This window comes from Gasterosteus aculeatus, chromosome 3, assembly GCF_964276395.1.
Source record: "Gasterosteus aculeatus chromosome 3, fGasAcu3.hap1.1, whole genome shotgun sequence".
Taxonomy (NCBI): Eukaryota; Metazoa; Chordata; class Actinopteri; order Perciformes; family Gasterosteidae; genus Gasterosteus; species Gasterosteus aculeatus.
In genome coordinates this window covers 8,730,067-8,749,735 of record NC_135690.1, presented here as the reverse complement: position 1 = coordinate 8,749,735, position 19,669 = coordinate 8,730,067, and the positions used below count along the sequence as shown (strand labels likewise).

Genomic DNA, 19,669 nt, shown 5'->3' with positions numbered 1-19,669 from the left:
GCTCTGTGTTTTTTCTTACCGTGAAGAAAGGAAGCAAAAAATACAAATGACCGTAAAGTCACAGGTCTAAAGTTCGCATTTGACCAGATTTCCCGAACTCAATGATTTTGTTTTGTTTGCGTGCTTTGATACGGCACTTTTCAAAGTCACAGTTTTGGTGTCAGCAGGCGGCTGAGTGAGGAGCACCTTCACATCTTGCGTCTTCGTTCGTCTCATGTGCATAACTCTGGGCTGTGGGAGGAGACCAGAGCAGCCTCAGCTTGGAGGACGTGCCAACACCCAGTTGGACCACTACGATAGCTTGATAAGGGATTTTTTCCCATTCCGCATTTTATGGTGAATTTTACTGCGCCATTCTTTCATGTTTTTTATGGCATACTATTAAATTACTTTTTTTTACTACATATATTGATGAAATATGATACATACTCATATTGATATTGAATAAAAGTATATAGGATAACTTCACATTTATATCTCATGCTTTATTATTAAATGAATACACCATATATTTTTATAATGTTTTATGTAATACTTTAATGTGGATTTCAAATCTTTTTCATTAAACACTATTACTACTACCATTATCAATGACATTCTCAATAATATTGTTAAATGATTTTCATGGCATGCTATATGTGAATCCCAATCCCAATAAGGTGTATTTGAGTCCGGGGTGTCACAGGTCTGCAGTGAGGATTCCTGCCCCTCCCTCGCTCCATGGACTTATTTTGTTGTACAATAGAATTAGTTAATTATTTGATGTAGTAAAATCGTACCTTTTTCCAACATAAAGAAAACATTTTTCTTAAAATTGAATAAAAAACACTCTTTTACCTAATTTGGTCAATGAGTACATTTTTCTTAAGTTTTATTTGTTAATTACTCTATTATTTTGGTAAAATATGCAATGTGCTATTCTCTGACTGAAATACTTATACATACTATAATACTATACAACAACAATTCCATGACTTTTTTCTACATTACATGTACATACACATACACTTTTTTGACAATTTATACAATGACAACATTATGACTTTAATCCACATATTATACTATCACTTTTCTTTTGGTAAAATACTTTTATTTGACTTCATTATGACATATTAAGATCCAAAGATTGTTTTGACATACTTTACAACTTTTTTCAACATGATTTATAATGACTAATTTTTGTCAATTTGAATAAAATTAGCTAAAATGAAACACATTAGGATACAACTAACCGTTTTTTACTTTAGTTGATCACCTGCACCATCGGACTGGGAAAAGGAAAACCCGCCTGGTTGAATATCAGTCGGGATATTGAGGAGGCAAGAAAAGGGGCAAAAGGTTCATGTTGGTAGAAGGGCAATCGGTCACGTGGGTGCTGATCCTTGTCCATCACACATTCCATCGTGACCCGACATGGACGACTTGTCCCCCCGAGTGACATCGCAATACTGGCTTACACGCAAAGCGTACAAATGCTCGGTGCAATGCACGTGTGCCTGCACAAGAATGCTATATTATATATAAATACATAGGTATATAAATAGGCAGATGGACAGCTTAGGTCCAAAAGGGCTGCTTTGGTTGAAGACTTATTGTTCTTACTCTATTTTATTTTATTGTAAATTTAGCAGCAAAGCTTCTGCAGATAAATAAAATGTCAACACCGCCATAGCAACCGTGATTTCATATCATTACGTTTGTGAGTGTTTAAATGTCCTGCTGAGGTGCGGCGTGGAAGTAGGACACATTCATTTTTGGTCAACATAACAGGAAGATTTACAAAATACAAAATACTGGCATATGCTTTGTGTAAGTTAATATTACAGTGCAGATAAACATCTCCAAGTAGCTCAGGACTTTGAGATTCTTCACAATGAGTGGCAGCGTTTGGAGCTACACTTTCTTCCTGAGACATTGTAGCGCCATCTAGTGGACTTGTAATGCAAATAATAATTGAGAGAATAAATATGTTGCCCTTTTTTTACACATAATCCTTGTTTTATTTTACACAGTGATCTGCTACACACACGGTTGCCCACAAACAGGCGGGTTAACTTCAGCAGACTCGAAGAACACGGTCACATGTTACAGCAGTGTTACATGTTACCACAGTCAGGCAGTTTAATTATGTCAATCTTACTGATGCAGTGCAGGGATGGAGGGAGGTACCGGCTGTTACTTTTCCTACCAAACTCTATGAACTATGAGGTTATTTCAGTTTAGCTCAGTTTGTTTAATTTGGTCATTCCTGGTTAATCCAGAAGACTGTTTGCATATTCTCACACAGCCAACATGCTTGTAGCTGGTTCAGACATTCATGGCCTATTTGAACAAATGGAAGTTAGAGCTTTTGAGAATTTTTACAAATAGGCAAGACGGAATGTCTTCCAATCACACGTCAACATGCATGCAAACACATGCGCACACAGAGACTCCAGAGCACGTACAGACTGACAGGCATGTGCTGAAGCTTATCTATCAGTTATAAAAGAGGATTTCTTTTCTGTTCCCTTGATCGCTGTTCATCTTTTGGATATGCATCCTGAAAAGGTATAAATACATGGGATATATACATATATATCGTGTTTTTCAATTATTTGGTATTCACGCACAATAAAATACCCGTTATGTTTATATATTTTAGTCATTTTGATGTGATTAGAAGCTACCAAAATACTAAAAACGGTTATGAGAAGGAGTTTGTCAATAAGGCATTTTGAACACAACCATTCATTGTCAGATCAATGATTCTTAAGTGGACCACCACGCACCACTATACACAGCACATGACACTTTAACTGTGTTTTTAAGTGTTTTCAAACAAGAATTAATGACATAATATCCAGACATATATTTTGTCAGCCACATGTACAGTGATAAGGTGCTAAAATAAAATGTTATACAGCTTTGACATGCAACTAGTGAAAAGTAAATGTGCGAATAAACTCTGTCAAAGACAGAAATCAATAATACATATATCCATATTGCATAGTCCAAGCTGGCACAATGCAGCGTGACTCGTGAACACCAACAACTCCCCCAGCAGGCAGCAGGACTGCAACACATCCGACTTCACATCCCCCCTTCACGGCGTCACACTCTGTTTCTCTGCTTCATATCAGTCGGATCGTTCAGCAATGAATGCTTTATGTTTTATTTCGTAATACGTTAGATATATTTATGCATGTGTGTATACCTAAATGCTGTTAAGTCATTCCTTTAGTCTCTGTTGACAAAGCAAGCTCCCACATCCAGCCTGGGAAACTAGCATTTATTTTCATAGTGTCCTGGCGGCTTTGCTATCAGAACCTCACAGCTTCTGTATAAAGGAACAGCCTCTGACTCCACCCATCACTGCTGTGATCCAAGAATTACTGAGAGCAGAGAGACAAACAAAGAGGGAGAGAAGTGGAAAGAGTAGAAGAAATGCTGAGAGGAGAACAGCAAAATATACAGTTTATTCCCTTTATTTCTCTTCTGTGAATTGTGTTCTGAATAATGAATGAAATGTGCACGTACTGTCTCGCTCTCTCCGTCTGAGCCCCTTCTGGACTCTGAGCTGTAGTGCAGAGGAGAGTACATCCAGCCCCGATCCTCCTGGGTCTGCTGTTATCAAATGCAGGCAGCAGAGAGAACATTGAGCGGAGAGGTGAGGAAACAATAGTATCTCAAGATATTCCCCACATTGTGAATGGTTTGGAGCAGCCCCGTGCAATTAAGCATTTGGGGGGCACCAAGATGCACACAGAGTGTTCAAGGTCACCGTTTGCATTTAAAAGTACAATTCACTAAATCTACAGGGCCTCACTTAGAAGCGATGATATAATCAGCTTCTTCCCATGATAGACGGGATCATCCAGAAACACAATGTTCTGTCAAAGTCTAACGGGTTTTGGTTATTAAACATATTAAATCTCTTAATATATATGTTTGGTGTGCCTTTTCCAAATTGAACATTGGTGATGTCCCACAACTCTGTGCATTATTTAGAGTTCACCCAGATTGAATCTCAATCTGATGACATGGAGTTGCTTGCTGTTGTTGGTCTTTAGATCAAACCCCATCTACACAGTACCGACGAAGAAGAAGCTTTAAAGTAAAACTAACAGATCATTTCCAGTTTCAGAAAGGAAGATTTGTGATCTTCTAAGCGAATGCAGGCCACCTACGGTTGAGTAACTGCAGGTTACAAACAATTCAAGTACTTTTTACAAAAAAAAGTGCATGCTCCATTCAAATGCATGTAGTGGCCATTCAGAAGCTGGAGTTATTAATATGCGACACCTTTTTGGGGGGAAATAAATAATGTGAAAAACCATTTAAATACTTTGATCCATAGCAGCTGCTTGCGTCAGTTACCAGCAATGCGAGGGAACGTGGCGCGCGTGTCTCTAGCTACTTTGGTGGTGACTTACATTGTAACTCGAGCTAGAGTTTAGCTTACGACGGCCAAGAACAGGAGAGTACACCCAATATCTGCCATCTGCATACTGATGGATGGATGGACACACACACAGCAAAATAAACACACAAAGGCATATGACGTGTGCACAGGAAAATTGAGGGGAATGAACAAATGATTAAACATTTGGAGGAAGATCAGCGACGATGTGGGGAAAAGAAAAGCAGTTGGAAGGAGGGGAAATAAATTAGGAAATAGAGAATCAACGATACGATGTGGCATTCAAACAAAGACAGACGGGATAATGGAGAGCTGTGCAGGACAGTGACATGATGCCTGAATGCAGCATTTAGATTTAAACATCGTCATGCTGTGCAGGAACGACAAACCTAAAGGTTTTAATCAAAAGCGTGAACTATGACCAGTGGCAGCCTCGTGCTTTGGACGGCGAGGGAAAGCCCGTGGTGCGTGCACGCTGCAACACTCACGCACGCCCTCCTTCCTTCCCCCCTCACCATCATAACTCTACCACGCTGTCCTGACTGGACCACTGCGAGAGACCCGGTGGATCAAAGAGAAACAGGGGAAGGGAAATTTTCTTTACTCTCTGCAAGAGGACCGTCGACAAAAACAAAACCAAACACCGCTTTCAACAACAGTTCAATGTGCACTGATCAGATAACCCTAACTGCAACTTTGCCTTCATTCTTATTTGCTTTACTACTTGACATTTCATTGACATCATCTGGGGGGAAAAAAGTAAACACTGGCACGAGATAATGGGCACTTACAAAGTAGATGTCGGACACGGGCACCTCGCCATCCAGCGAGTTGTGGCTGCTGGACACAGACAGCTGATTGCGCGGTGTTTTCAGCGCCTGCTGAGGCACCTGGGGGCTTGGAGGGTGGGAGGGGGTCGGGGTGGAGGGGGGATGATGGGGGGAAGAGCTCTGGGTGGAGGAGTGAGACGACGCGGGGCGGATGGGAGTGAACGCCGAGCCCGCTGGGACGCCCTGGGGGTTCGGAGGTGGAGCGAGAGGTTCGGACGCAGCCGCTGAAGGAGGGACTGGAGAAGGAAGAGCTGAAGACGGAGCAGCGGCAGGCGAGGCGAGGGGTTTGGTGGATGGACGGATGGATGAAGCCAGCGTGGAGGCCGACTGGCCAGCGGAGGAGGAAGGCCCGAAGGAAGACGGAAGGGTGGAGGAGGAATACGCTGAGGATGGACTGACAGAGGGAAGGGTGGATGAGGCGGTTGCACGGAGCTGGTGATCAGCTGACAGAAGGCTGGGTGGGGTCGTTCCTGTCATCTGTGTGAGCTCAGTGCTCTTTGGGATTTTACTGCATGAAGACAAGGAAGTTCAGGCTCCGTTACACATGCTGCTATGAACGTTGTATTGTTGTGTTGTTTTATCCGCGTGTACCTGAGTTCCACCTCCACTGTAATTGTGTCCTGCTTTTCCTCATGAACCTCGACTACCTCTCTCTGGGCCCTGAAAGTGCACGGGGCAATAAAGGGCAGGGGAACCAGTTAGGAGGAGGAGCAGCTGCACACAGTACACGTTTGTTTATTTCTTACAAAGCATCCTCATTATAGATGCATCGTTACACATTCATTCCATTATTCTCACCTGGCCACACTCGGGGAAAGCATTTGTCTCCTGTAGCGTGGGTGCTCTGGGGTGTCGAAGGGGGTTGTGGGTAAGGAGTTGTTGGAGGAGAGAGTGGTAGCAATAGAAGCTGTGGTGGCGTCTTCAAAGGAAGGAGGAGTGCAGGGCGGCTCTCTCCCTAAAAGAGCAGATTCAGGTGAAAAGATGAACCATGAACTGAATTGATCGGATTAATCGTATAAGTATGTTTACCACAAAAACCTTTAAAACCTTCATTGAAGTTGCCTGCCAACTGATCGTGCAACACCTCAGCCCACTAGAGAAGCACCGCACGCAGAGCCGCAGACTCTTTTTGTACTCAGTTGCATTCTGTTTATTTCTTTCCCTTCTTGTGTGCTGATGTGGGTTGCAAGTACTGTATTTATATGTATGTATTCATTACTGTGCATGAGGGCAAAGGGCTGTCGCCACATGTTCAAACAACGTTGCGGTGCCGGGGTTAAATGTGTGGTATCAAGCGTCCCATTCATTTCTACTTAGAAAAATGTCGACCTTTAACGAGCGCTGTGCTGTTCGACATCCTCCTGGACAAGTGAAAGGTTACAAGAAGTGAAGTACCGTTGTCCTCCAGCAAAGGGAAGCTGCGCACTCCTCGTAGGGTCTCCAAGTTGTCCAGGTTTTCCTGCGTCTCATCGGTCAGCGAGGGACGCTGCCCGGCTGAACCCGTTCCTCCACTGGACTTGGACATCGAAAGAGCCCCCCGTCCTCTCTTGGACGGAGACGACCGCAATGCTGTAAAAGCAGAGGAGAGCGCACATCATGCGAAATAATTATGCCGTATTGGCACTGTCGTCATCGCACTGCAGGGTTATATGGCTCATGCACATTTGCAGACTCACAGCTGCTCTTTTTGAAGACGATGGTGCTGCAGAATTTGTAGAACCTCTCAGCATAGAAACTCGGCCTGTGAACCGACACTGTGTCCTGTGGGACAATAAAATAAAACATTTCATTTTTGCTAAAACGATAACATTAAAGACGCTGTGATAGCATGAAGTTAAAACAAATAGAAAATACGTCATGGTGAGGTTTGCTTTGCTTGGATACAGACTATTACGTTAGAGTTATGTAGAAACTACACACCCCGTCATGGATGAGGGACTTCCAAGAGTGCTCCAGTTTCTTGATCATTCTGTCAGACAACACAATTGAATTATTTAGTTAGACTCATTCTGTGACTATGTGGTTACCTGGCAACTCAGAATCTGAGGCTCCAGCTTTACCCACAATGTTGACTTAAAAAAAAAAAGGAATTAATGCATTAATGCATTAATTCATTAATGCATTAAAGAAATTAATGCAAGGCACCGCAACACCTGCAGTAAGTAATTATGTTTCTCTGCTCATAATGGTGAACGATAGTGTGTCCTACTCATAAAACTATTGCAATATGTTTAGATTTGTAGTATTACAGACATCACACAAAGAAGTAAGCTATAAACACATTTATGAATTACAGTGGTATAAAGCCAAAGACTTGTAAATGGAGAGTACTACTTAAGGGTGGAATCTTATCTTATGCGTCTCCTCCAGTAGTATTTGATTCAAAACAGCTGTTTTGACTTTGGGATCGCTTCATCTCGTATGATCGCACACTGTCTCTTAACACATAATGCCTGAATTGCTGTCTGCCTAAAAGGAATCATTTCCTGACTTTGAAGCCATTGGAACAGATGTGTCATTCGTTGTGTCCTGAAAAACTCGATGAAATGCAAACGATTAAATGAGCAACTTAACGCAGTACTTTAGGAGGCAGTAGAGGTTCCAGGTGAAAACATCTGACATTGTGGGAAACTCTGAAAGCTTTCTTTGTAGTGGGAAAAAATGTATTATTTTTACCGTTTTGAGGCGTTAAAGACACCTTTTAAATATCACGGCATTTCAAACAGTCGGCATCATGTAGAGTGTATTATTTATTTAAATGGTGCCGCAGAATAATTCGTGAAAAAATGTTCAAAACCACAACAACTTATTTTTGTATTAAGCTACTATTGAATTCATCGACACGCGGTGAAGATGCGCACGTTCACGCCAGCGGAAGTCACTGCTCAACCTGCTGTCTGTGTTGTTGGAATAAAACTAACCACAATGAAACATCACAACAAGAAACGACTGCCGGCCTTTAAATCCTGATGTTTCTGTGACTACCTGTAGGACTGCAGGATGTCAATGATTCCAACGAAGAGCAGGAGGCGCTCTCCTTTACTACCCACGGCTGGAATACCGCCCATGCTGCAGGAAGACAGCACAACGTTAACATTGTCTGTAAATGTAAAGCGGCGACGAGGGCAAAGAAGGTTCCTCACGTGTCATCATGGTCCAGCGTGTCCCTGCAGGTGGAGCCTCCCTGGATAGACTCCATGGCAGTGGAATACAGAGCTCTCTGAGCTGCGCGCCTCGTTTCGTCCCCTCCTCCTGCCGGAGAACCCTGAGACTGGTTCTCTCGCTTGGCTTGGGTTTTGTTGTGGACCCCGAGCAGCAAACTGTAGTCCATGATCTTGAAACTTTCCAGAACCTGACACGAAACATGCGTGCTTCAAAACCACATATCTTATTGTACAAGCTTCAATTGTTGCTTACTGTTCATCCATCTATCTGCTCTCCTGTTCCTCACCAGACAGTCTCTCTGCAGGGTTTTCACCAGAGCGCTGTATGTGTCCTGGTCCATGGTGAGGCCTTCAGGAACGTCATTCAGAAAGTCCAGGTCTTTGAAAGTGGGCTTGGATTTCTCTCTTTCCTTCTTGGACGCTCGCCTCTTGTACGTGGAGCCCTTCAGATCAAACTTGAGGTGCATGCGCACGGAGCGTGGCAAGATATTGTTCATCACAACCACTCGGATGTTTTTGCCCCCGCACTGGACGCAGTACAGGCCAAAAAACTTTGGCAGCAAAGTGCGGGGGTTCTGGTTCAAGTTCTGGAGAGGAGGTCCACGCCGCGGCCACATGGAAAGAGACGGGAAGAATTCAATCGTGAAGGACTGTGTCATCCTTCCACAAGTTGCAGACAACTGCTGTGTGTCTCCACTCGTTGCATGCTTAACGTATCAGTGCTTTAGCCCAAGTCTCTGTCCCGTACGACCTCTGCCCTCACATCAATCACTAAGTCACCTGCTGGCGTCACTGCTGACCGGGGACAGCAACAGGGGGTGGGATAAAGAGAGTTAAGATGACTAGAAGTCTCAGGCGCTGCTATTAAGTGTTGCCACATGGACGCAAACGTCCCACACACCACAATCGACTCGACACACTGTGTTCAGTAGAACAGATGCGTATGTAACACATGTTGAATTGAATTGTACACACGGCGTGCAATGAATCGTAATAAAAGGGCACGTTAAAAGAAGCGATTCCGCCAAGGGGAGGGGCTCGACCGGACTTACCATGTAGTATCCAGGAAGGAGCTTCTGAAGGAACTCGGCCTCCTTGTGCTGAACCGTTTTGATGATGAACTCGTCATCGCGGGTGACGTAGAATATTGAGCCGCTGGCTCCTGGGTTTGTCAACTCGATCAGCGTTTCGTTACATATGGAGTACTGAAAAGGACGCAAAGAGGGAGGGAACAACGATTTAAATCATAAACTCACGCCTCACAAAACCCCACTCTTAATAAAAAGGGTGTTTCTACATACAACTAACATCACATCAGATGTGATCAATTTCTGTCCTTTTTGAAAATGTCTTTGAAAAGGGTTAGATGTTCCACGAGGAGACCGAGCTTTAACACTTGAGGGCTGCATAGCAGTGTTAACGCTGGATCCAAAAGAGATTTTAAAAAATCAACCAAAAGATTAACGCATCTACCCACTCACATGGCATTTCACCAGCAGCGAAAAGGGAACTTCAAAAGAGCAAGTGTGTTAACGTTAGTGTTCACAAAAAGGCGTGAGTGCTAAGAATTACTCCACGTTACCAGGAGTGCACACTGTACTCTGACTTAGTATGAAGGAGGAAGTTACTCATGGGACTGTGGCAATGTGACTTTCACACACCTCTTGCTCATGCTGAATATCACAGAAGTGTGTCAAACTGAAGCAAACCGCATATGAGGCCACTCAGATATATCATTGTTCAACCTTTAATTAACCCGAAAGCCTTTGGGAACAGTGATGTGAAGCCATTCTGACTTAAAACTAGAGAATAATTACATCAGTGCACAATAAAATGGTTAAAATCTAAGAAAAAATATTTAAAAATATTAAAAATGATAATATTTTTATTTTTATTTTGTTTATAAACAAGGACATTGTAATATAAATGATGTGTGCATATAAATATGTACAGTACCAGTTAATTATAAGACTACGCAGCACCAGCCATCAGAAAAAGTCAATATCTCACCAGGTAGTCATCCGGTCGGATCCCAAACAGCTCTCGGAAGTAGCGGAACGCCACAGGGGCGTAGTTTTTAAACCTGAAGTCCGGATAGTGGTGGGCCGGAGTGAGGTTACTGCCTTCACTGAATGGAGCCAAATGGGGCCGACGGGAAGAGTGAAAGAAGTTAAAAAGGTTCATTACATACTTGCCACGCGCTCGCCCTGACACGAACCCACCTGGGGAAAAAGATGCTTTCCACCACGTAAAAGTCCTGCATCAACACATCTCTCTCCGGCTTGGAGCTGAGGTTGCCTACGGTGTATCCGATGCCCAGCTGGATGGACCCTTGCAAAGCGGAGGAAGTGGTCTGGAGGCGGAAGACACAGAAAAGAACCACAGAGAAGTGTTGCCTTCAGGTGTGGGTGGAACATAGCGGGTGAAACTGTGATGATAAAAAGTATTAGAGGCAACAGAGAGAAAAGGCAACCTTTTTGTACGTTGTCTCCCCAGAGGCATCTACCCTCCTGTGGCCAATCTTTTTCTCATGGGCTTGGCTGACTCCAAATGGGGATGGCATCTGTTACAAGGAGAGGAAATGGGAATTCAGATGAATACTTGAAACAGGTTGCGCATTTATTGTTTCGATGTGGAAGAAAGGAAAAAGAAGAAGGCTTCAGGCGTAGAGGTGTGTACTTTCTCACCTCGGTTATCTGCACCTTCTTTGCTGAATCTGTGGACACAGACAGAGACGTAGTAGGCAGGATAAATTGTATGAGGGATGTCTACATCAGTACAAAATTAAGCCTAATTAAGCAAATAATAATTTAACCCAAAAAGCCGACTTGCTTTGATAGATTGTTCTGCATCAAGACAAACAGATTGTGTAACAAATATCAGCAAGTGCACAGGAAAGTTTCCTCTTTCAACATATAATATTCCATAGCAAAAGAAAAAAAGCTGGTGTGATTATTTCATCAACATCCAGATCCACATCCCCTCATCTACTCGTTTTATTGTACTGTTGACTTAACAAGGACAATGCAAAATACATTTATGGCAACAGATACAGCTAAAAGATCCTTTGTCAACTTACATACAAATTGAACTTCATTGACCTTGTTCCCAATCAATTGGTGGTCCACTCACCAGAAGAGGAGTTCCGTGCCTACAGGTTACCAATTGTCTTCTATCCCAGCAAGAATTCCTGGCTAAACCCAAACTGGACATTCAGTAGCCAGTGTTTCTATTCCTGGACCGGTGAGATTTGCACCAGCAAGGTAAAATCTCTATTGGATTGACTTCCTCTCTAATCTGTCTTCTGCCATTGGTTCAAATCTCCAGATCGCATTGTCGGCCAATCACAGATGAGGATTAGGGAGATTCTTTCCCCCTCACTTCAAGGACAGGACTGTGCCCTGTATGTACGCGAGTGTGTACAAAAGGCGCAGAGAGAGCCGGAAGCAGAGAAGTGAAGGGGAAAAAGAGAACGTTTTACATCGCCGTGTCAAATATCAGGTCACGTGAGGGTGAAGATTAAGGAAGTGCTGCTCACAGAGCGCGGATAATGAATCTTTAAGCCACGTTGACGTACAGCACACAGTTCGCCCGTCACTCAGGCACGAAAGAACACAATGTAGTATCATGTATGTTACAGTGATTTGCTCTTTTAGTTCAGTACGTGCAAACAAAATGAAATAACCTTAAAACCGTCAAATCTAAATTATTTTCAAATCCAAACTAACATGCATGTTTTACAAAAGAAGTCGTAATAACAGTATAAAGCATGTTCCTCTAGAGGCATATCTACCGCTGCTGTTTTACAATTGCACCTGCATTAGTAACCTATTTAGAGTACAGTCAGGCGCTCTCATAAAAATGCCTGTGGAACCGAAACGGTGCAGTAAATGGGTTCTTCCTTAATCTGTTTCATGCACATCAAGTTATGTGATTGCTTTATTTCTCTCTTTATCTCTCTTACCATATTGATTGCGTACTAAAAACAATGGACTACTCACTATAGTTCACTAAAGCAACCACGTTTCTTTTCGCTGAAAGTAGTATTTGATGTCATTATGAGATATCCAGCATGGCGTCTAGGATGAACTAGATAATTGCAGGCCTGCAGGCAACACGCGCGGCTCCTAACAGCAATGTTTTCAGCTGCATTCTAAGATCAGCATTCGAAAGGCAAACCACACGTGCTGACGCTCAGCAGGTACGATGCAAAGGACGTGGATATCTGTGCCCAATCTCACAACAACCCGTCCTGTTGTTGTTCAGGCGTTTCACTATAATGGGAATGTGTATCTTATTGTGGTGCAAAAGGAAAAGTTCTTCTTGACCGACAACTTCAGAATTCCCCCCGTGGGCTCCATGAATGTCAGTTTTTTTTCTGCACATGGAACAGAATTTAGAAAAGGCCATAGAAGCTGAACTGGACAGAATAACTTAAATCAGTATGAAACTACACAAACGACGAGATCCTCTCATGCATTTCTCTGGTTTCTCCTGAAACCTGTCACGCAGTGGCGGGACACACTCGGCCGGGCCCACCTGTAACCAGCAGATGGACACGGCTCCGAAGCCTATCACGCAGAACAATAAGGAGGAGAATCCCCGGGACCGGCGCACACACAAAGAGTCTCTGCAGGATTAGGGTCAGGCCGGAATAATGTGCCACCGAGCTGCAGACTACAAACGAGACCAGCGCGTTGTAGCATTTCTGATTACTATGTGCCAAACAGGCTACCTGTGAGATGGCTTGTTATGAACGTGTTAAATTCCATTTGCAAAAAAAACTGTTGTGCCAATGTGAAGAACAAATGCTTTTAGGCCTGTGTGTCATAAAGAGGAGTAGATATCTCCCCTATCGGTGGAGGAAGTGGAGGCTTGTTGCAGTGACATTAATGAGACACCAAACAGGAGTGGATCTCTATGCTTCGAGGCTCTCTGCACACAAGCATAATCTGGCGGATTTAATAATAATCATGTGTGCACAAACATCCAGCGTTACTGCGTACACGTGAGCATGCACACGAGAAAGCAAAGATGTTGGACCCGATGAACTCATCATGACCACGTCTCTTTTCGTCCTTCACATTTGCACAGAAATATCCTAAATCTGTCATTAATGTGTCGTATTTGTGGCGACGACGTCCATAACGAAATTGATACCAACGCAGGATTAGTGGGTGGTTTATGATATAATTCTGTTTCAGATTATGCAAGCACTCTTTAGATTTAGCTAGCGAGGGATACGGAATGAATGACGAAGACGGAGGAGCGGACAAGAGGGACACCGTGTGCCGTTGTCATACGAAGGTGTAGCTCCTGCTCCGGCCACACAGCAACAAACAGCTGCACACTCATTCAGGTAGAATGCAACATCCAGGAGCTGGTCTCACGGTCTAATGGGACCGTGTTCAGTGAGACGCCTTTAGGCCGTCTAGCAGAGCAGCAGGGACTCTTGACACTGTTATCCAACCAAAGCAATTTATTATTCATCCCCACATCTCGGGTTCCTCCAACGGCAAATGTCGGCATCTCAAAATAGCTGTAAATAGATGAAACAGTCGAATAAGCCCCCAGTCGGGTGTTTCACTGGGAGGATGCTGATGCTGATGCTGATGCTGCCCAACTTCAGCCACCAGCGCGCGCGCGCCTCCTCCTCCAGCTCGCTGGATCACCGACACGACGGGGGGCTGTCTGACCGACAACGAGTGACGCTAAATGAGAGACAGTATATACACACATATATATATACGAACCGGTGTCCCCCAGGTCGAGCTGGAGACAGGGGCTGGACGCAGCTTCCTCGCTCGTCCTCCCGTCCTCCCCGTTATGCGCGGTCCTCGCGTCCATCGCTCCCGGCGACGTTCCCGACGATTCTTCCTTCCTCACCGAGACGAGGCGGCGTTCGCTTTGAAACGATGTAGGAACACGCTCATTTTTTTTCAATATTTCCGGTTACAAATTACATAATTTCCACGATACGTCGCCGCGTGTCGGGGAGCGCGGCGACGCGGCGGTGAGCGTCATCGCGCTCACGCGACGACCCGCATCGTGCCCCTCACGCAGACACGGTAACCGTGGTTACGGGATAACATCTGGAAAGGGCTGTGATCGTTTAGTTTAATAGTAAGTTACGGCGTTTTAATTGGGGTCAAGCAGGCATTAAATACCCTTCTCGCCTCAACAAAAAAGCAGGAATAATGTTACACCAATAATCACCATAGTTACAAGATGTATGTCACACTTACAAGTAATTGAGTCCTATTTGGACCTACTTTTGTCAGAGGGGAAGGTTTAACATAAAATAAAATGTTAAATGTGTTTACCGGCAAGCTTGATTAGAAAAATATTAAGTTATTAATACTCTGGGTCAAATGTTTACAAAGAAAAAGCTTTTAATTTTGTTTGATACAATTGAGAACATTATAAATCTACATTTCAAACACTCTAAAAATAGATCACAAAGCATTACCAAAGGGGGCGCAGGAGTGAAGCATTTCTGCCATCGCAACATTTTAGTAAACATTCATGACGCCAGCAGGTGAGTCAATTATTTAAATCAACAAATTAATTTCCCTGGCAGCATTTATTTTCCAATTTCATCACATGACAAGTCATGGGCAACAGATACAATGATGGAACCTTCCGCAAGTTAAGTGCAAATAATATCAGTAGTCTCTTTTCAAAAATAATTTAAATAAATGGCATCCTATGTCCTTACATTAAAATGGACATTTGACACATGAAAATACTTCTCACTTAACATTAAGAAAGGACAACAAGGTATTTGTATAGTAAATAGGAATGGCTGAATGTGAAGTAACATGCAAACTAGAGACTCCTCGCATAAGTAATACACGTCCTCCCTCGTGGACTTAGGAGTCCGGCGTGGTTGTGTTCTGGTTAGTTGCACGCTGGGGTCATCAGGCCCGTCCTTCCCAATGCTGGGTTTACAGACAGGCCGTCACTGGTCCAGACACACAGACACACACCAATGCCCGCAATTCCATGGGAGAGGTCAGGAGTCACATAAAAACACAGGAGACAGAGTTACATGTACGTGGGCAGGTCCTTCTCCACCACCTGCAAAGAGAAATCGGTAGATATTTTAAATAATTGCAGCACAACGGACAGATTTGTCACAAATCTGAATTGATGATTATGCAAGAAAATGTGTGAATATACTCCTATAAATTGAGACTAAGAACGCGCTCAATGAAAGTAACTATTTGTCTAGTCATATGGAAGCAGGGCATAGCAAAATAAGCAAATAAAAATTTCATTTTATGAACTTGTGAAACTGTACACATGACAATAAATATCTGGAATCTTGCACGATCAGGAAGATGCAACTTACGCTGGGATCGTCCGTTGGCCCGTATCTCTTCACCACTTGTCCTTCTTTATTAATCAGAAACTGTTGAGGAACAAGAATTGCATTTTTTTTAACCATATTTCAGGCAGTTGGGCAAACGTTTTGCTGAAGATGCCCCTTAGAAAAGGAGAGTGCAAACATGAGCCAATTACCTTTGTGAAGTTCCATTTGATATTACTGTAGAGAATTAAAAAAACAAAACAATCATATCCGACTCTTCATGGAGGACAAACAAACAAACATCTCACAAGCGTAGAGACTTGAATGTGTTATACGGTATCAAGATAAGTTGATTTATGCTGGCTGTTCAGACGTGGTTTATTGGGGGTTTTGGATTTACAACACAATTTGTTTTGGTAAAAGTAGCACGGGAGAACTGAACGGATTGAAAAGCCGCTTTTAGCAAGAGCTCAAACTTAGTTCTTGTAATCCGACCATGAGAGAATAATCTTTTCAATTTGACGCCACCCAAAGCAAATGAGAAAAACAAGAAAGTAGTGCAATGAAGACATGGAAACTGAACAGGATGTGCATGTTCACATTCCAGGGCAAATGTACACACTTAAACACTATAGTCTTCTGAAAAAGAAAAATATATCTTTAGAAAATGTGTTTGTCTCCAATATGTTCCTATTCTTTAGCTACCATTCACATTTATTTTGATTTCATGTTAATCCCCAATGAATTAGATATTGGAGACCTTTTATATCTTAACAAAAACTGGTTGAAAGCATAGATATTCTCAATCCCATTTGTATCTTTACTACCACCTACATTTCGAGCCTGTTTTTTGCAGTACACTCAAATACAAAAGGTTATTTAAATAATCTGGTTCACTAGTAAATATAGAAAATACAGGAGGTAAGAATTAAATGAGTGAGAAAACTAGGCCGACAACTCACTTTCCAAAGGATCCCTTTCCTTTGGGCTGAGCCTTCATCCACTTCCACAGAGGGTGAGCGTTGTCTCCATTCACCTCGATCTTACTGAAGAGGTCAAACTCTGCATTATAACCTTTGGCAAATTCTTTAATATCGGCATCAGTGCCTGGTTCCTTGATCATACAAAAGAAAACTCAATCAAGTTAGAACGTGTGAAATGTGATGCCGGGGATACAAATCCTTGTCGTCATCAGGTTACCTGTCCTCCAAACTGGTTGCAGGGGAAGCCCATGATGCGTAAACCTTGCTCAGCGTAGGAGGCGTGCATTCCCGCTAGCTGAGTGTAGTTTACTTTGGTCTTTCCTCATTTAGAGGCTACATTCACAATGATGCACACATTCCCTCTGGTGGGGGGAGGAGAAAAAAAAAAGAAAATATGCTTATTCATGAAGTCTAAACATGACGAATGCAAAAGATGTTGCACGGAACACTGCAGTTATTTCAAATAGGCCTTAGCGATGCACAGGACATATCTCACTTGTATTTCTCGAGGGACACCTCGTTGCCGTCGATGTCAGCGGCATTGAACTCGTAGATGGACTTGGCACTCTGCCAGTCGCTCACCTGCGCGCACTGAGGACAGAGGACGTGTGCAGGTGAGATTGTGTGTGTGATAATAATGATTAGGTTATGGTCCCGTCCGGGCTGAAAGTCCGGACAGAAAAACAGACCAAAGGGCAATTTTAAAGGCTTGAGAAATGCACGAGGTGATGGCAGTTAATGACACCATAAAAAAAAAACATTACGTTAGAAGTTCATGTTAAACCGGGTTTATTTCCATTTGAAGCCATTTTACATAAACTGACTGAATGGCATCTTTGTGCCTTCACGTAACCAGAGATAATAGCTGCAGCACAGGCGGCCTAGACAGTCACGCAAATCAAATGTGAATGAACACGAGACATTTGGGTGTAAATCAGGCTGAACGCAGCAGCCGAGCAGGTGGAATAGACCTGTATTTAAACGCGCTCGTGAACCTAAAACGCGGGTTTGGACGCCTCGCGGTTGCGTCGCTCACGAGACGCTAGTGGCCGCCGGACCCATTTGCCTGTAACACCACGTTTAAAAATAGAAACGCTAAATCCCACCTACTTGTTGTTCTCCGTCAAACAAGCAGAGGCGGACGATTGGTTTCATTTTCTTTTTTCACGGCACAGGACGAGAGACAGACGCACATTATCACGCGCGACGCACTCACCATGCTCCTGTGAAATCCTCCGCTCCCTATCAGCGCCAGCAGCACGGTCGGTCTCCACAGCCTCATGCTGACGGAAGTCATGCCTCCTGTGACGTCATTGCCAACGCCCGCCCACTGACGGGCTCACGGGCCAATCAGAGGAGGCGGTAACTTTGGATGCTGATTACTGGGTAAACAGTTCGCAGAGGTTTCACAACAACACTTTGTTTAATCTCTTCTGTTGAACGCAGTCCAACGTCTGTTTCTTTTTTCTTTTTAAAGAAAGAAAAAAGGTTTTAAGCAACAAGGCAACGAGAGGACGCAATGAAAGAAGGTGTTTCTTCATACAGGATCCCAGGTGTGACTTTCTTGCTCACTCACCCACTCACTCACTGGAAAGCAATCATGTGGATTGTGGACTTTCTTCCTCACTCACCCACCCACTCACTGGAAAGCAATCATGTAGAATTACTTGAGAAAAATGATGAACTTCTTGCTACATGTCGTTTCGCAATAGAAAGAGTCATCAAACGTTGGTCAACAGAGAGAATTTCCACACACTCATTCTGAAATGCTCATGATTCACACTCATCGGATCCAACGTTAGCTTGGCCATACAGATAAAAGTGTGCGCAAAAAGAAGAAGTAGGTTTTAAGTGTTTTTAAATGACTATAAACACATTTCTAGAAATAGTCCTAGTGGACGAAGAGATACTTGAGACCATTTTAAATGGGTTTACTATTTCTTCCAGCAATTAGTTAAGTTTGTTGCTGCATTTTACCTGCAAGTTCATAGTTTAGAATACGTTTAAATGTTTCTATGTAATTCTATAATCCCAGATGGACCTCCCATGCAGAAATGATGTTTATTTTTTTACTTTTTTCTTACTCATCTTCCTCTCTGTCTAAAGGTTAAAAATACCATAAAGTGTCAAACTTTCACAACTATAAAGTCACTGTAGATCTGCTGGAAATCAGATATCAAAGATGTAGTTTTATTCTTCTTCCAGCAGATGGCACTATCTAACTACGGAAAAGACTCATTTCTGTGGGTGCAGCGTGAAAGCAATTTTCTAAGTATCCTTTGAGTTGAGGTTCAGATTTTAGAAAGATGTCTGATGTAGAGACTTGATTCGATGGATCAGGATATTTTCTCTGTGAGAACCATAAGTTAAAGCATCTGGTGGTTCAGATGTGCTACACACAACTTTATTCGAATACACAGTTTTCTCTTTTTCTTTTTGCAGCACATAAATAAAGCCACGGACTAATTCATTTTCTCCTGAGGGGTTGCTTTGAAATCGACTCAAAGGTACCGTGTTACGGCAGACTGGGGCCACATTTAAAGTCCCTGTGAAGTGGCTTTTTCTTTTTTGATTGAAGGTATTGCCTGCTGCAACTGAATATTGGAGTGGGACCTAACACACAAAGGAATCAATCAAAAGTGTACAACCAGCAGGTTATCAGTTGCCACATACTGCTGGGACGAACAAGTATTCGATCATGTGAAAAAAATTATTTAGTTCTTTTGTCCATTGCTAATGTTGTCCATGATTTAAACATTATCGAAAATTAATAAGATGTTAACACAAGACATAAGTAATATTGGACAAAGGGAACTAGAAACATGCATCCTATTATTAATTCTTTTTTCAGGAAATTAGACACGGTAGACACCCAACAGCTCAACAGTATTTCACACTTTAAGATGAATATATCAATGTATTCCAACATGAAAGACACAGCAAGAAACCCACGTTTTATTAGGGAATGTCATATATTG

At 42.9% G+C, this 19,669-nt stretch overlaps 2 protein-coding genes across 13 annotated transcripts; both read right to left on the bottom strand.

Moving 5' to 3' along the window:
• Nucleotides 1-1,976: 1,976 nt before the first annotated feature.
• Nucleotides 1,977-14,439, bottom strand: LOC120815941 (phosphatidylinositol 4-phosphate 5-kinase type-1 gamma-like). 11 transcript variants are annotated; one of them, XM_040171062.2, is made up of 18 exons: nucleotides 14,150-14,439; nucleotides 11,084-11,112; nucleotides 10,870-10,959; nucleotides 10,619-10,749; nucleotides 10,407-10,524; nucleotides 9,449-9,601; nucleotides 8,684-8,983; nucleotides 8,376-8,584; nucleotides 8,218-8,301; nucleotides 7,153-7,201; nucleotides 6,909-6,993; nucleotides 6,628-6,801; nucleotides 6,031-6,187; nucleotides 5,824-5,892; nucleotides 5,194-5,740; nucleotides 4,416-4,490; nucleotides 3,520-3,606; nucleotides 1,977-3,374 (listed from the first exon to the last, which is right to left on the bottom strand). In XM_040171062.2, the coding sequence occupies exons 1-18, from the start codon at nucleotides 14,241-14,243 to the stop codon at nucleotides 3,372-3,374; spliced, it is 2,454 nt and encodes an 817-aa protein (XP_040026996.2). In that variant the 5' UTR covers nucleotides 14,244-14,439; the 3' UTR covers nucleotides 1,977-3,371. The 11 variants fall into 11 exon arrangements, 10 of the variants coding, with proteins under 10 accessions (XP_040026996.2, XP_077955158.1, XP_077955161.1 ...); XM_078099032.1 differs by having other exon boundaries at nucleotides 3,520-3,603; XM_078099035.1 differs by lacking the exon at nucleotides 14,150-14,439 and adding an exon at nucleotides 11,529-11,678.
• Nucleotides 14,440-14,934: 495 nt separating this feature from the next.
• On the bottom strand, nucleotides 14,935-18,047 carry LOC120815942 (phospholipid hydroperoxide glutathione peroxidase-like). Of its 2 annotated transcripts, none has more exons than XM_040171063.2 (7): nucleotides 17,908-18,047; nucleotides 17,188-17,282; nucleotides 16,909-17,053; nucleotides 16,671-16,822; nucleotides 15,921-15,945; nucleotides 15,751-15,810; nucleotides 14,935-15,476 (listed from the first exon to the last, which is right to left on the bottom strand). In XM_040171063.2, exons 1-7 carry the CDS (start codon nucleotides 17,986-17,988, stop codon nucleotides 15,444-15,446), a joined length of 591 nt encoding a protein of 196 aa, XP_040026997.1. In that variant the 5' UTR covers nucleotides 17,989-18,047; the 3' UTR covers nucleotides 14,935-15,443. The 2 variants fall into 2 exon arrangements, with proteins under 2 accessions (XP_040026997.1, XP_040026998.1); XM_040171064.2 differs by having other exon boundaries at nucleotides 17,802-17,944.
• Nucleotides 18,048-19,669: the final 1,622 nt, after the last annotated feature.

Excerpts from the sequence above, each read along its gene's own strand:
- LOC120815941 (XM_040171062.2), bottom strand. The coding sequence starts at position 14,243 with ATGGACGCGAGGACCGCGCATAACGGGGAGGACGGGAGGACGAGCGAG. Across the intron at positions 6,188-6,627 it reads CCCTTTGCTGGAGGACAACG|GGAGAGAGCCGCCCTGCACT; the intron begins GTACTTCACTTC and ends CTGCTCTTTTAG. Across the intron at positions 5,893-6,030 it reads CTTTCCCCGAGTGTGGCCAG|GGCCCAGAGAGAGGTAGTCG; the intron begins GTGAGAATAATG and ends GTGCACTTTCAG.